The sequence below is a fragment of the Heteronotia binoei genome, chromosome 2 (assembly GCF_032191835.1).
Source record: "Heteronotia binoei isolate CCM8104 ecotype False Entrance Well chromosome 2, APGP_CSIRO_Hbin_v1, whole genome shotgun sequence".
NCBI classification, from domain to species: Eukaryota; Metazoa; Chordata; class Lepidosauria; order Squamata; family Gekkonidae; genus Heteronotia; species Heteronotia binoei.
Genome location: NC_083224.1, coordinates 123,205,093 through 123,222,471, shown reverse-complemented (window position 1 = coordinate 123,222,471; position 17,379 = coordinate 123,205,093). Strand labels below are relative to the sequence as shown.

Genomic DNA, 17,379 nt, shown 5'->3' with positions numbered 1-17,379 from the left:
ACTGTGTTGCCGCCTCATGGGTAAGGGAAGAGGCTGAAAGAAGAAAAAGATGGAAATTGGATGGAAAAGATGGAAAAGAAGAGGGGAGTGCCAACCATGATACAACCTGTTGCTGTCCTCAACCTGGTGGAACATCTATCTTGCAGGCCCTGAAGAACTGCATTAAATCCTGCAGGGCCCTGATATTATTTGGCAGAGAATTCCACCAGATCAGAGCCAGGGCTGAAAAGGCCCTGGCTCTGGTCAAAGACATATGGATGTCTTTGGGACCAGGTATCGCTAGCAGAGATCAAGAGGTGGCTTCGATTTATGGATTACAAATGTATATGCCCCATGTATCTAATATAAAATTAGACAGGCGGGAGAGAAAGAGATCCCTGTTTTTAACAAACTCTTAGCTTTTACTAACTTTGGAAACCTTTTTCCTTTTCAACAGATCTATCGTTATTTATAGCAATTACTTCTTTAAGATTACCGGTATTTATAATATAACTATACTGCATGGTGATAGGTTACAACTGTGATTTTTCTTCTATTAATCATTAGAAATGCATTGAAAAGTGTATCTGTATTATATTCTATTAATTAGATATTCTATCAGTTGGATATTAGCAAAAAAATTCACAATTGTGATCTGCTGTTTTTAGTATGTAACACTTTCATGCACAGCTGCATGGAATCACTGGAGTGAGATTGTTTTAAGAAGGGCACTATTATCATATCAGTATGTTTAGAGGGCATGGGGCTGACTAATGAAAGAACAGAAGGCTTTGTACCAGATTATGGAAAGACTAAAGGACTGCCTTGCTTCCTATATAAATGTAGAATAATATCAGCAAAAGCAGCAGCAGCAGCATCTATTAGGCTGAAAGTTGTGATTTTTACTGTATTTTTACTGTTTTAATTATGTATTTATTATATGAATATATCCCACTGTTGTACACTGCCCTGGCCCCTGTTTCTACAGAACACAATGGTTTAAAAATCCAATTTAATAAATAAATGATAGTTAAGTCTAAATAAGTGAGCAGTGACTCATGGAAGATCATACCCTACCACAAATTTTTGTTAATCTTTAAGGTGCTTCTGGACTCTTTTCTGCTGCTATACACAGAGAAACACAGCTACCCATCTCAATTTAATTTAGTTTTTGTTCTTGCAGAACAGTTTAAATTCCATTCAGCTATGTGGTGGTCTTTATGTTGTAATGTTCTATGAAAATAACTACAGAGGAAGACTTACTAAGAATACCTTCTGAGGAAGATTAACCATGAAACAAGCTTACATCTGGATATTTGTCAGTTCATTACAATGCTGTTGTGCAGCATTACATGGCTGGGTTTTTCTTAATTTACATTATGGGATCACATTATTTGTTGTGATGGTTTTATTATCTACGTACCATATAAGGCCTATATTATAAAATATAGTGGCCACTATTCACAGTGATTGTTTCGTTTCTGTTCAGTTGGCAGATAAAGCACACATGCAAACATGAAGGTAAAGGGCAGGAGAGGATTGGCCATTCACGTTCCTGGGAAAATTTCTCATGGGCCTCTACCCTGGAGAGCTACCCTCCACTCCACTCCACTCCACTCCACTCCCTCTTCTCCCTCTATGGTATGCTCTCTCATGTATGAAGAAAGTCCTTTCCTATTCAGCTCAATTTATTCCAGACTTTACTGTCTCACCTGAAGAGAAGAGGCATTTTAAAGATGAGAGCTGGCCAGGGAGGGGAAGCCACCTGTTATGTATGTGCCTTAAAGCATGTACTTCCTGCCAGCTCATTGGGGCCAGGAAAGCAGAGCTTGGGGACTGTATAACAATGGGTAGTGGTATCCAAATACCTGCCGCCTGGCACCAATCACAGACCCCAGTCTGTTTGAATGAACCAATGGCAGGCTAGCGCAGGAGATTAGAGTTGTATATAGGTTTGGCCCACAGGCCCTTAGTCAGTCTTTGTTGGGAGCAGCCTTCACCATGCTTTCCTTAATAAAGAGCTGTCTTCACTATGATCTTGTCTCTGCAATGCTTTGAACTCACTATATTATAGAACCACTATTTAAATGCTTCCAAAGGGGCTAGATGTCTTTTTTCTCCGCAAAAGCAAAGTCCAGAGCAAACATGCCTGCACAAGCCTTGCATCTCTTTTTTGTATGAAGAACTGCCAGGGAGTGGCAAAGCTTTGCTTGCTGCTGTTACCCTGAGGATGAGCAGCTGCTACTTCATCTGGGCACCACTTTGCCTGCCCTCTTTCCCTTCTACCTGCAAACTATGTTCTAGGCTTGCACCTCCAGCTTTTCTAGAATTGGCTGTGTTTCTGTCTTCCTCCATTTTACCATCTCAATCTCTATTTTGCAGAGGCGGGCAGGGTACTCGGAACCTGGAACCTGGCTCTGCCTATCTAGCTGAAGAGTGGCATGATTCCCCCCACTCTTTGTAGTGTCTGTATGTCTTTTTGTATATCCAGTGCTGGTGCACCTACAGAAAACTCTGGTTAGGTTGGCTGTTGAGCACTTTAGGAAAACAAGGTTGTTATTTTGCAAAGTTGAGGATTCCTCCTCTACCTCTTTCTCCCTCCTTTATTATTCCTCTTTTACATAAACATCTTCCCTTTCTCCTGGGATCAATTTGCAGCCTGTGCACCATTTTCTGTAATAGCAGAGTAGATTTATGGTGTAACCCTAGGCATGTTTACTCAGAAGTAAGCTCCACTGTATTTACTGAGGATTTCTTCCATGTAAGTGTGCATACAACTGCTGCCTGAAAATGCACTCCTATGTACACTTACCTGGGAGAAAACCCCATTGAATATAGTGTATCTTATTTTTTGAGTAGACAATTGAGTTGTAAGCCACTCCTGGAGCCAAATAGTGGAGTCAAAAGGCCATGAAATACCAGTACATTCTGTTCAGAAGATCTGCATAGAATAAATGTGCATTTTATAGCCTTTTGATCCCTTTCTAAATTTGTGTATGTGTTGTACACATGGAATTTTATGACACGATTAAAATGTTGGTCTTCAAGATATCACAAGGCTCTCGTTGTCACCATAAGAACATAAGAGAAGCCATGTTGGATCAGGCCAATGGCCCATCCAGTCCAACACTCTGTCACACAGTGGTAAATATACATAAACACACACACACACACACAGACGCACAAACTGGCTAATAGCCACTGATGGACCTCTGCTCCATATTTTTATCTAACCCCCTCTTGGAAGCTGGCTATGCTTGTAGCCACCACCACCTCCTGTGGCAGTGAATTCCACATGTTAATCACCCTTTGGGTGAAGAAGTACTTCCTTCTATCTGTTTTAACCTGACTACTCAGCAATTTCATTGAATGCCCATGAGTTCTTGTATTGTGGGAAAGGAAGAAAAGTACTTCTTTCTCTACTTTCTCCATCCCATGCATCATCTTGTAAACCTCTATGTCACCCCGCAGTCGATGTTTCTCCAAACTAAAGAGCCCCAAGTGTTTTAATCTTTCTTCACAGGGAAAGTGTTCCAAACCTTTAATCATTCCAGCTGCCCTTTTCTGGACTTTTTCCAGTGCTATAATATCCTTTTTGAGGTGCAGTGACCAGAATTGTACACAGTACTCCAGATGAGACCGCACCATCGATTTATACAGGCGCATTATGATACCGTATAAATCGATGGTGCGGTCTCATTTGGAATACCAACTCTATTGTGCTGGAAATTTCAGAGCAAAGAGTTTTAAAAAACAACCCACATGCAGTTACTTTAAGGTTGCCAACTCTGGGTTGATAAATTCCTGGGGATTTGGGAGCAGAGCTTGGAAAGGGTAGAGTTTGTGGAGGAGAGAGATGTCCAAGGAGTTGTGATGTCACAGAGTCCAAAAAATTTTTCTCTGTAATCTGGAAATCAATTGTAATTCATAGGAGACTTCAAGGCCCCATCTGGAGGCTGGCAACCCTAGTTTGTTGCCCCATATATATTTTCATGTAGTTTTTATGCAGGATATACATTTTGTAGATAAATTAACAGCAGCAACAACAATAACAAAAGGTAAAGGTAGTCCTCTGTGCAGGCACCAGTCATTTCTGACTCTGGGGTGACACTGCATCACAATGTTTTCACGGCAGACTTTTTTATGGGGTGGTTTGCCATTGCCTTCCCCAGTCATCTATACTTTACCCCCAGCAAGCTGGTTAATCATTGTACCGATCTTGGAAGGATGGAAGCTGAGTCAACCTTGAGCCGGCTACCTGAACCCAGCTTCCGCTGGAATTGAACTTAGGTTGTGAGCAGAGCTTGGACTGCACTACTGCAGCTTACCACTCTGTGCCATGGGACTCCTAACAATAATAATACAGCAGACAATATCCAACATATAAAATGTCACAAATTGTACCTTAAAAGTTGCTTATTATCTCTTCTAGACAACCAAGAAATGCAAACTTACCCCAGTCATGAGATCTAATATGCATTTTGGAACATTTTGCTCAATATCAAGTGGAAATGAGATGTTCAGTTTTGCTGGTCAAATCAAGTAACTTAAAACTAGCTTCATACATGTTGCATTTTAATGATGTTCCATTGGAGAGCATAGCTGAATGCCATTCTGTTGTTACAAAACCTTCCTCTAAACTGACATAATCACATTAAATCTTTGCAATAAAACCAGAGTTTCCTGATCCCTTACAATAAATATTCAATAGCCTCCAGATTTCATATATGTAAGTGGGACTGAGAAGCATGAACTGATTAATCAAAGATTAAGAATGGAAATATTTCATATCACAGTTGTCCCACATTAAAAGCATTTGGATGTTAATAGCTTGATTGAAAATCATCTACAACTCCAGGCAAACATTTAATTTGATTTTTCCTGTTGATATATGGTTTATCAGTGTTATATAGTCAATAGAATCAGCTATTGCCATTATACACACTCAAATCATTATCTGCATTGCAACAGCATAATATCATTATGATTATTAAACAGTTACTTAAGATGAAATGGCTAAAGCAAAAAACTTACATGACTAAGATGCTGGCTCTAAAGACATATATTTGGAAGCACATTCTAGTGAAAATCTATGGAATGTATTAGAAAATAGATATGAATATGATGATTGAATGATGATATAAAACTCTTTCAACTGTTAGTAGATACAGTGTTCATGAAGCATTGTTCTGTTCATTTTATGAATACATATGAATACACATAAAATTGCCTTATATTAAATCAGATTATTGTCCATCAAGGTCAGTACAGTGTTTTCAGAGTGGCAGCAACCCTACAGTGACTCAGACTGTAGGGTTTCACATCACCTGCTGCCTAATCCTTTTAACTGGAGATGCCAGGAATTGAACCTGGAACCTCTGCATGCCAAGTAGAGGGTCTACCAATAAGCCACAGCCTCTTTCCATGAAGATCTTTCTTCAGCTCAATTTCTTTAATATCTAGGTTAGCTGATCCTACTGACCCACAACAGCTGCATCTGTATCTACTGTGACATTACAGCCAATAAATTAGGCAGATACAGTTCTGATTTCTCACAAGAAATGTTTTTTAAAAAAATGAGGCTAGTAAAGGACACATAACATCATTCTTCAGGATTGATTCTAATGTGCATTGGCCTGCTCCCTTCCCTTCCCTTGAATGACTTACAAATCAACAACTAAGATTTAAAGTACAATCTGCACCTGCTCCTGTAAAAACTAGGTGATTGCCTAGATCCAAAATATGGTTGTTGTTGTACCCACAAAGATGAGCCTCTGATAAGGCACCATCTCTAACTGCATTTCTTGCTGGAGTCAAGTTGCCCCTTTAAGACCAACAAAGTTTTATTCAGAACGTAAGCTTTCGTGTGCTAAAAGCATACTTCTTCAGATGAGGGGACCTTGCTGTTTTTTTTATTGCCTGTTAGAAAACCAGAAATAGTCTGAAGAAGAAGACAACATTGCATTTATATTCCGCTCTCCACTCAGAGCAGCTCACAATCTCTTTTATCTTCCTTCCCCACAACAAACACCCTGTGAGGTGGGTGGGGCTGAGAGGACTCTCACAGCAGCTGCCCTTTAAAGGACAACCTCTGCCATAGCTATGGCTGACCTAAGGTCATTCCAGCAGGTGCAAGTGGAGGAGTGGGGAATCAAACCTGGTTCTCCCAGATAAGAGTCCATGCACTTAACCACTACACCAAACTGACTGAGGATCGTGGAAGTGAGAAAAGCTATCTGTAGTGGGCTGGGAACACTACAGACCTCCTGGGGTGGGTTAGAATGAATCAGTGTGTGTGAGAGAGGGGAGGGATACACACAATCTGGGTTCGTAAAAAAGAGAGCACTGGGAAGCAGGGCTCATTTCCAGTAGGAACACACAGGAACAATGGAGAGAAGAAACAAAGTATTTATATATTTATTACCTAATAACATAGCAGCACGTGACATTCCCTGTGCCTGTTTCTGCTTCTCTTGCAGTCAGCTGGAGCTTCCAAGACTGCAGTAGCGACTCTTCAAAGGCTCTTTGGAAATCTAGCCCCACCCCCTCAGCCCTGCAAGGGGAGAGGTTGAAGCCTTGCTTGGAGTTACTGCCTATCTGGCAGTCGGTAAGTTGTGAGGAGGGGAGGATGGACTTCTTTGGATGGGGGAGGGTGGTCTTCAGCCCACATTAAAGGCAAGCCTTGGCCTTGCTTGCCCTGCTTGGCTGAGCACACTTGCCCTCAAGGGAAGGGTGGTGGTGGGGGATGGGGAGATCTCTGGCCTCCATTGCAGGGCTGGCCTTTCTTGCCTTGCTTGGCTGGGCAAACGTGCCCTTGAGGGAAGGGCAGCAGCAGGGGTGGGATCTCTGGCCTCTATGGCAAGCCTGGCCTTCCTTGCCTTGCTTGGCTGGGTGAGCTGGTGAAGCAGAGAAATAACGAGGTCCGCATACATTGCTGGTATGAAACGAATTTTACTTTGGCACCAAAGCAGAACTTAGCTGGCCATAAGCCTCTAAAATGACTAAGTTAAAGTTATTTTCATACAGACCATTTTTATTCACATCCAAAATAAGCAGGCCAGTCCCCCAGGCTTATCTGACTCAACAGTCTCCACCCTCCTGTCTCCGTGCGTTATCAGCTTCAGCAAGAAGCTCCTCTAAGGCCTCTTTGTGTTATCCAATACACATCTGTGTATCCACACCCACTGAAGGCTGTTTGCTTCTAACAAATATTGCATCAGACACCCTCTTTTTGAAGGCAAAAGCATGCTTTTATTCATTATTATAGGGGTAGACTGAAATGAAACTGCAATGGGGGGACGAAATAGTATATTGACAGAGATTGGGTATAGATTGGTCACAGGAGGAAGAGAGACAGTGATGGGATTATCCATTCACACTGGCACATCCCAGTATTTTCTCATTTAGAGAAGATGTGTGTGAGGGGAAGAAGGTCACTCAGAGGCATGCCTTGTACATGCAGCCCAGCCTTCCAATATGGAGTTTTCCTGGTCTCCATCATGGGGCTTTCTGGGCACACAGACTAGCTTGAGAGGGCCCCCCATATCTTTTAAGGCTACCCTGGCACCAATTTTCCCCCTTTGGCACCACCCAATCCTTGGAGGGTGTGTGCCACATTTCATGGTGCACTGCCGATCAGACTTCAAACAACCAGGGTTCAGACACAGTTGGGACAAAGGGAAAGGGTTTAGGAATGTCAACTACCAAAAATATAAAATAATCCATTCATGGTATATGTAATTGAATAATTACATATGTCCAATCTAAATTTGTGAACATAGATCTTGGAAGGATCCTAGAGAATTTATTTCTTTATCAATAAAACATTACTAGCTATGATGCAAGAATAAAAGAACTCATCCCAATTTCTAAAATGCCTAAGGGACATATGCAAGTGACATGCTATAAACTGAATCAACTCATGTGCCTTTATGGCAAACACCTTGTTATAGCCTAGGTAGGGTTGCCAAGTCCAATTCAAAAAATATTTGGGGACTTTGGGGGTGGAGCCAGGAGACTTTGGGGGTGGAGCCAGGAGACATCGGGGCGGAGCCAGGAACAAGGGTGTGACAAGCATAATTGAACTCCAAGGGAGTTCTGGCCATCACATTTAAAGGAACCGCACACCTTTTTAAATGTCTTCCTTCCATAGGAAATAATGAAGGATAGGGGCACCTTCTTTTGGAGCTTATAGAATGGGACCCCCTGGTCCAATCGTTTTGAAACTTGGGAGAGTCACTAGATACTTTGGGGAGAGTCACTAGATACTATACTGAAAATTTGGTGCCTCTACCTCAAAAAACAGCTCTCCCAGAGCCCCCGAAACCTCCAAATCAATTCCCCATTATACCCTATGAGAATCAATCTCCACATAGAGAATAATGCTCAGCAGATGTGTCTCCCCCCCCCCCCCCCCCATTTCTGACTCTGAAGGAGATGGGCCTTTCTACTCACGAGTTGCTGCCAACTTCTTCAAAGTAACACAGACAAACCATCCCAAGAGGAAGCCTTTCAATCAGCGACTGAAGCCTCCGGAGGTAGAAACGCACATGGTCCTCCCCGCCGGCCAGACTCCCCGAGGAGACACCACCCAGCAGCCAGAGAGGATGCAAGGACTACAAGTCCCAGCATGCACCTCGCGAAGGGAGGCCGGACTGGAGCGAAAAGCAGGCCAGCGGTGGGCAGGTCTTTGCGACCCAGAGGAAGGGAGAAGCCTGAAGCCAGGCAGGGAAAGAGACACTGCGCCATTCCACTCCCCCCCCCACTCCTGCTATCAGATTTTTAGAGAGCGGGGGATTAGGCTGCTAATTCAGGGGTCCCCCGGCAGGGCGGGGGGTTGGGAAGCCTAAACCTAGGTGATTAAGATACACACATTCAGACATACTTGGAAACATTGCCGGTTGTGGGCAGTCCGCATTTGGCCACATTATTACAATACAAAAACCATTTCCTGATTTATTCCTTGTTCCCCTCCTCCCTTAGTCTAACAAAAGGTCTTCTTTCTTGAGTTCATGGGGAGTTTGCGTGCTCTATGCATGACAATCTTTTCACAGGGAAATCTGTTTCTATTGCAGCCAAAAGGAATTCCTTTTCCTAGAAGCACAACAAGTGGCAGTGGGGCTGCTGTTGTGATCAGCTGGGGCAACCAGCCTTTTGCTAGGCAGAGGAATTTCCCTGGAAATGAGTTTTCTCCATAACTCAGTTTGGATGGGGTTCTGGGGGAGGCCTTCCTTCCAACATCAATGAGGCATGACCAGGCAAATTTCAGGACCTCTGGGTAGATATGGAAGAGCCAGGAAAACATACTTGGAGAAACAAACAAACAAAACAACAATAATAGGTGCTTTTTCCCCTTTAAAGCTTTCCTTGGCTGTTCACAAATTGCCATAATTTGAGCCCAACCCTGTTGAGATAGGGTTAAATTACCTTTACATTAGCTAAATTACCACACTTGCTTTGGACTGGAGACTTCCTCCTCCTCACATGGAGTTTCAGTTTGACAAGGTCTCTACCCTTCCAATGTTAAAGGGCAGATTTCATACACCATACATTATGCAGAACACAAATCCACAATATAAACCTATGCATCACTTCTCATGATTCAGGCTAGTGCACATCCATATAGAAAGCGAGCACCTAGAGGTTCATGAGAGGCCTTTTACTTTGTTGCAACAGATATGAATCTTAAAAAGAAAACATGAAATTGTGCACAAGATTAGGAGCTCCAAAAAGAGATTACCAGAGTTGGGATTACCCCTGGATTATGAAAATGGTCACAAAATAGGAAGAAAAACTTCAAAAACAAACACAAAACAAAACTGAGGCCTCAATAGAACAGTGCCAGCTTTAACATACATGTATGCGAGGGATCAGACCCAAAATGATTAGAGAAATAGATTAGAGAATTTAAACCATTGGAAATCAGTGGAGTGTTCAAGTCCCACTGAACCCCATTTTCATCCGTGTCACTCATCCAAATTTGTTCTGTGGGTCTCACATAGGTGTGAGTGTGGGTTTCAACAAACTTTTAAAAAACAAAAATCCTAAAAGCAAATAATAGTTAATCAAACAAACAATTCTTAGCAGACATACCAGCAATTCTTAAAACTACTATATAATAATGAGCATGCACTAAACTTGAATTGCAGATCCGGGTTTCCTTTATATAACAAAACAATCCTGGAAAGGAAATTCTGGTTAATACACCTTGACAAAGAAGGTTGAAATAACAGAGAGGCAGAAACTTAAAACAAGCAAATGGAAATGTGTTATCCAGTAGCAAGCCTGGCCAGGACTGGAGACTGGATACTAACACAAAATCAAGCAGAATTGGAGTCCTACCATGGTAAGAACATGAAGCATAGAAAGAATTTTCTGAACAAAACACTCAGAAAACGTCAAGCTCTAACAAGATACGATAGATGGAGGCATAAAATATGATAGATAAGCATATAGATGCCTCTTTCCAGAGGTAAGAGGTTCACCATATAGTTGAATAGGAAGATTGATATGCACAGTTCATAGATGGAACATAACTATAAATGACATTAAGAGAGCAAATGAAGATATACGTTTTGAGAAATTCAGAACATTATTAAAGTCCAGATTTCCAATGAAGACCAAAAGCTTTCAGAAATCCTGCCTACTAAATTACCAATAAATCTAGAGGAGGTATTTCTATGGGAAACACGACACTGAGAATAACTGGATCACTGATCAAACAAAGTATTAGTTTCTCAAGACTTAAGAGAGAAGATGTACAGTGAGAGGGCAGTTCCACCCAAGGAAGGGTACAGATGTTCCTCTATAACACATTATAACTTCAAATGAAAAGAGGTAGAAACCAAAATTTGTGAGGCAGAACTTCAAAACACTGCTCTTTTCAGAAAACAAAAACTCAGTACCAACAACAAAAGGAACCCCCAGATCCAAATGAATGAAAAATTGGGAAGCAGCCCAAAGTAAGACAGAAAAACTGCCAGATGCAACACCTGAAGACCATATGCTTCTGATATGAGATGTACTTAACAAAAATTGCAAGAGAAATAAAATTTCCAAAAGGTTTGATATTGTATTGCTTTAGCAGAATAGATGTTCCATATAAACCCAAAATTGCAAATATAAACTTTTAACCCATTGTCTCAGATTAAAAACCTTAACAAAAGATCTGTTAGGTGCACCATTTCTTTAAAACAAAGGAGATCACAAGCTAAATATCTTAAAAATATTCCCCTTAAAATTAAAGCTATAAAATCTAAGTACAAGAGAAACTGGTAACAGCCACTAGAAAAATATTCTCAGACTCAACAGCTAAAGCAAAAAAGAAATAAATTATCAGAGGAATAGCTTCTAATCTAGAAGAACTCTTAGCCTCAAGGCAGTTTACAGGCAGGGTCTTTTCTCTAGCAGAGAAAGATTAGTTGTAAATGGAACTTTGGGATGCCAGCTCCAGGCTGGAGATTTCTGAATATTTGAATTAAATTTGAAGATTACAACGCATGCAGTCCATTTTCTTGGACACTTTCTCTCCCAGAGGCACTAGCCTTAATGTTCTGGGCATTACATTATATTTTTGGGAGTGATCTCCAGGTTCCACCTGGAGACTGGCACCCTTGAAAAACACAGTAATGTTTTGAGCAAGCCAAGAAGCTTACAAACTGGCTTGCTTCTTTCAACATATGCACATCTTCCCTCCAGGCATCTAGAACTTCATTTTATTTATGGAAACATACTTGCAGAATTTCAAAAGTTTAAATTTGTATCTTTAGACACAAAATCAGGAGGATATGAGAATTCAGAAAAATATCTCAATTGTGCCTCCCCCCTTAGATACCATGGGGCATATATATAAACACAAGATGGGGAAGATGATGAGATATCTGCTTGGTGCGGGGGGGGGGGGTTCAGATTTTACACTTCTTATTTCTACAATTAAGACTAAATTTCTTCTTCCCTGGCTTAGTTATAGGTGTGATTTATAAAAGAAGACAGGTCTCTTTCTCTAAAGGCACCTGGTTGCTTGTGCTTCAAGAGGAGAGACTTGAGGTGAAAATTTTCATTCCTTCTTAATGTCTCAGGGCACTGCATTCTAAAAATTATTATTCCTTTTGCCCTTCTCTGGTTCTGTTAAAGATTTCAGATTGAGTAAAGAGAAGAGGATTAGCATTCCTTCCCCAATGGGGGAAGGGCAGGAAGGGAAAGGTCCCCTGTGCAAGCACCAGTCGTTTCCGACTCTGGGGTGACATTGCTTTCACAACTTCACAATGTTTTCACGGCAGACTTTTTTTTACGTGGTGGTTTGCCATTGCCTTCCCCAGTCATCTACACTTCCCCCCAGAAAAACTGGGTACTCATTTTACCAACCTCAGAAGGATGGAAGGCTAAGTCAACCTGGAGCCAACTACCTGAAAACCCTGCTTCCACTGGGGATTGAACTCAGGTCGTGAGTAGAGTTTAGGACTGCAGAACTGCAGTTCTAACACTCTGCGCCACGGTGTTCTTATGAGGGGGGAGGGCAGAAGGACTGCAAATTTGCAATCTTTAACTTCCCTAGGCCAGGCTCCAATTTGGGGCTAATTTAGGCACTCTCTGTACATGTTCAGAGGCCTTTCCTTGAGCCTGAAATTTATAGAATTGAAGCAGTAAATATTTAACAAAACTAGTTTAATCTCTCTTTCTCAGAGGCATTTGGTTCTGGCATTTTAAAGGTGAAAATAAAGGTACAGCTCTCTGAATCTCTCTCTCAATCATGGTAATAGTATTTGTTTAATTTGCATCCTGGCTGCATTTTAAAAGAGCTGAACTTAAGTTCTTTTGGTCTAACTGTAAAGCAGCAGCCATGCACCAACTGAATTTTAGTGCTGAGATAGCTGAATATCTATCTGGCTACACCACGAGGGTCTGGGAGGCATAAAAATAATATAATGAGTACATTTCTTTGCCTAGCCTAACCGAGACTAGAGCCTATTATGCTGAACAGCCTCCTGACGTGATTCCATTCGGGGAAACCTTTGGATTCCATCTGGACATTTGATCTCTGTATGATAATATCTAGCTCTCTGAATTTATACCCTCTCGGCTTGGCTTCGCAAACGAAGATTTAAGAAGGGTGCAATAGTCCACGTCTGCTGCAGGCTCGCTGGTGGCTGACAAGACCAATGCGGGACAGGCAGGTCCGGCCACAGTGGCTGCAGGGAAAAGTCTGATTTAGGGTTGGTGCTGTAGCAGTGCGATTCTTCCTCAATCTCCTTTTGTCCTCAAGACCAGCTATGCGTGCGTTCTCAAAGTAAGAGACAGCCTGGTGGATGGTGTGTCTCCATGCTTTGCGATCTGAGGCTAGGTCAGACCACTGGTGATGGTTGATGCGACAGGTGCCAAGGGATTTCTTCAAGGAGTCCTTGTACCTCTTCTTTGGTGCCCCTCTATTTCGATGGCCGGTGGAGAGTTCGCCATACAGGGCAATCTTGGGAAGGCGGTGGTTTTCCATCCTAGAAATATGCCCTGCCCATTTATACCATTAGCTAGTTATATTGAACAACTCACTAAAACCAATGCTTTCATGCCTATTTTGTAAAATAAACTTTCTTTAAGTTTATTTGTGTGGTTATTTGCTTTCAGAGCCACCACAATCTGAATCAAATTTACCCACTAGCCTTTGGAAGTGCCTACTATCAATCTGTGAAAACTGATTTGGGGAACCCCTTGCTGCAGTGGTGTGGCTTGGTTTTCTCTAGAGTTTTCCTAATAGGCAGAGGCTTGACTAGGGCTTCTGTGCTAAAGGATTTATCCAGTCTGGTGGCAACCTACCTTCCTGGTGTTTCTGGGGGAAATACCAGACTTTTGACCTGTGTTGGACTATCAGTTGGCAAGTCTGCTGACCCACCTTGGCCAGACAGGTGGCAGACTTTGTCACACTACGATACCTGATCTTTTGGGCAAGGCCACATTCTCTGCAGTTAGTTTTATTTCCTGAATGGGGTTGCCATATCCAGTCAGGAAAGATTGCTAGAGATCTAGAATGAAAATCTAAAGAAAAATGCAATCCCAAGGGAACCAAGCTCTGAGCTCTCACTCACACCAAACTTCCATTACCCTGCAGAGAAAACTGAGTCTGCAGCTTGGAACTTTGTGCTGTGATTCCAGGAGATCTCCAGGCCTCCCCCTGAGAACTGGTCTCATCTAATTTTAGTCCAAATCACTGCTGTTCTGTTTCTTTATTTTATTAAGGGAAGAGAGGTCTTTGTTACCTTACAAAGCCAGGTTTCTCTATTCTAAACGACACCACTACACCACTACACCAAACTGGCTCTCAAACAGAAAACAGGAGCTGCCAGTAAGGGGTCTGGCAGCCAGGGAGCCCTGAGGGTTTACACTCCCTCTCTTTCGTGACCCAGTGTGGTTGCCCTACTGGGAACTACACAAGAGAAAATTCCTCTCGTTTAGAGGCTTCGTCTCTCATTCACACACACCACAGAAATCCTCCCAGATGCTAGCTTCTGTGCTTCAGCTCCAAAGCACAGCCTAATAGACAGAGCTTAAGGAGTGATCAGACCCTTCTTTCCTAAGGAGAGGTAATCAGAATTCCCAGACAGTTCATACTCACAATCCTGAAGATCTTTCAATTCCCTGCATATGTCAGTTCAACCAGGCGCAGGATCTTGGTTGGCAAACCGGACACCTTCCCCCACCCCGGCAGGGAGAGCCGGACTAGATAAAAAATGTGACCGTGGCACCTAGTCCGTTCTTCCCGCCACAAGGGTGGAAGGCAGACAGTTATGCAGCCACCCCAAGGGGAAGGAAAAATCCTTACCCTGTTATTTCCAGGCCAATCGCACCAAAATGAAGCAGAGAAATAATGAGGTCCGCACACATTGCTGGTATGAAAAGAATTTTACTTTGGCACCAAAGCAGAACTTAGCCGGTTGTAAGCCGCTAAAATGACTAAGTTAAAATTATTTTCATACAGACTGTTTTTATTTACATCCAGAACAAGCAGGCCGCCCCCCCCCCAGGCTTATCTGACTCAACATTCTCCACCCTTCTGTCTCCATGCGTTATCAGCTTCAGTAAGAAGCTCCTCTAAGGCCTCTTTGTGTTATCCAATACAATCTGTATATCCACACCCACTGAAGGCTGTCTGCTTCTAACAAACATTGCATCAGACACCCTCTTTTTGAAGGCAAAAGCATGCTTTTATTCATTATTATAGGGGTAATCATTAATTATTCAGGGGTCCCCCTTCACTGGCCCTCGAGGGAAGGGTGGGAACAGGGGCGGGGGGTGATCTCTGGTTTACATTACAGGACTGGCCTCCATTGCAGGCCTGGCCTTCCTTGTCTTGCTCAGCTGGACAAACTTGCCCTCAAGGGAAGGGTGGCACGGGTGGGGAGAGGGGTGATCTCTGGCCTTCATTGCAGGCCTGGCCTTCCTTGCTAAAATGTACTGGGTTCAAAGCATGAGGACTCCCAAGAGATAGTGAGTTCAGCTCTTTATTCAGTGATTCAACATAGTGAGATAGGAACAGAACTGTCTGGAAGGACCAACGGTCCTGCTTATATATGTGCAAACCTCCCCACCCAAAAACCCATTACCATCACACAACTATAGGTTAATAGCTGGCCTAACAATCCCTGATGGGCCTCCTTCCTGAATCCAGGTGGCTATTGTTTTAGGGTCTCAATCTCAGCCAAGTCTCTGCTGGCCCTGAGGCCAAACTCCAGTTCCAATACATAACACTTGCCTTGCTCGGCTGGACAAACTTTCCCTCAAGGGAAGGGCGGCGGGGACGGGGTGGGGGGGGTGATCTCTGGCCTCCATTGCAGGCCTGGCCTTCCGTCTCTTGCTTGGCTTGGCTGGGTGCACTTGTCCTCTGCTGAAGGCCAGTGCATTGTGCCACCACAGCAGGACAAGGCTGGGGCCTGCCCTATCAAGTGGGCATTGGCGGAGGCATTAAGGGGGGGTCGCCTTCAGTCTACACTTTGCCAAGTGAGCGGACATCTCAGGGGAGGTATTTCACATTTCAGGTGGGGGGGGCACAGGAGAGTTCCCTGGCCATGCAAGGCCTGCCCAGCCATCCTGGGCTACTGGGTGAGTGGGACTCTTCTGTTGGTGGGATGGAATTCTATATCTTCTTTTCCCATCCCTCTCTCTCTCTCTCTCTCTCAGCAAAGGAGCCAGCCTCCAGGTCTTTCCTGGAGATTTCCCCACGAATCAGGTCAGTTCCCCAGGGGAGAGGTCTGAGGGTTTTCCCCTCACACACTTTTTGGAGGAAGTGGATTGCCCTTTCTCTCCAAGAGATCGGTCTCTTTCCCCTGCACACTAGGAGGCAATCTCCAGGACTTTCCTGGAGATTTCCTCACAATTCAGGTTCAGTTCCCTAGGAGTGAGGATGGAGGGCTTTCCCCCCCTTTATGGAGAAAGTGGGCTACCCTGTCTCTCCAAAAGATAGGATGGGAAGGGCATCTAGTGCCTTTCAGCACAGGGTACCCAGAGCTTAAAAGACAGCTGTTGAAGCAATATGAAATGGTAAAGCACAAACAATAAAGCACAAACAAAAAAACCACTGTGATGATCAGTATGAAAAAAAGGCAGACTAGAAAAGCCCAGTCTTGTTACTGGAAAAAAAAAATTACAGAAACAAGAATAAAATCAATGTAAGGTCTTTTACTGGACCAATCAAATTTGTGCAAAATAAAATTAACCATGAAAGAAAAATGGTGTAAGCCAGAAAGAAGTGGCAAGTCCCAGGGGTGGCTTCAAGAGCTGCTGCAAACTTAGCAGCCAGATAATTTCCCTGTTTGTGGAGTGCAGACTGAGAAGCCTCTCTCCCCTCCTTTCTCTCTCTCACCCCCCCTCACCTCTCCTTCCTTTCTCTGTCTCTCCCTGTCATCTGTCCCCCATCTTTCTTTCCCCCAAAAGTAACTTGACAGGCCACGCATGCCCTCTGATAAATGTTTGTGATATTGAAAACATTTAACATTTTGGCTGTTTTCTTTGTGCTTTTGAAGTAATTTTTCTCCGGATTGCCAGCTCTGAGTTGTGAAATACCTGGAGATTTTGGAGTGGAGCCTGAGCGGTGGGCATTGCCTTCTGATACACTTCCAGTGATGTCGGGGGATGTGGCATATGCAAATAAGTTATGCTAATGAGTTCCTGGAAAGCTTTTTCTACAAAATGACCTCTGCTGGGAAGTAACTCAAAACAATAGTGCACACCTGTTCAATAATGATAAAGAAGCTCTAATTCAAGGCAACTACAAAGTCATTACTTAAAAACTTAAATAAATTATTAATTGGTAGAAACAACTTACGATGTTCCTGGACTTGCTGTTGGTGGAGGACCTATAAAAAGAGATTTAAAAAATAAAAGCAGAAAATAATTTTTAGCATCAAGTAAGCTTTG

General features: G+C 43.0%; 1 protein-coding gene across 1 annotated transcript in view; it reads right to left on the bottom strand.

The window, feature by feature from the left end:
- The window catches only part of ROR1 (receptor tyrosine kinase like orphan receptor 1), a 325,748-nt gene that overhangs the window by 79,692 nt on the left and 228,677 nt on the right, over window positions 1–17,379 (bottom strand). The window contains exon 4 of the mRNA XM_060231943.1: window positions 17,288–17,318. Within this exon, the coding sequence (XP_060087926.1) occupies window positions 17,288–17,318 (31 nt within the window). The remainder of the gene's footprint in view (window positions 1–17,287; window positions 17,319–17,379) is intronic.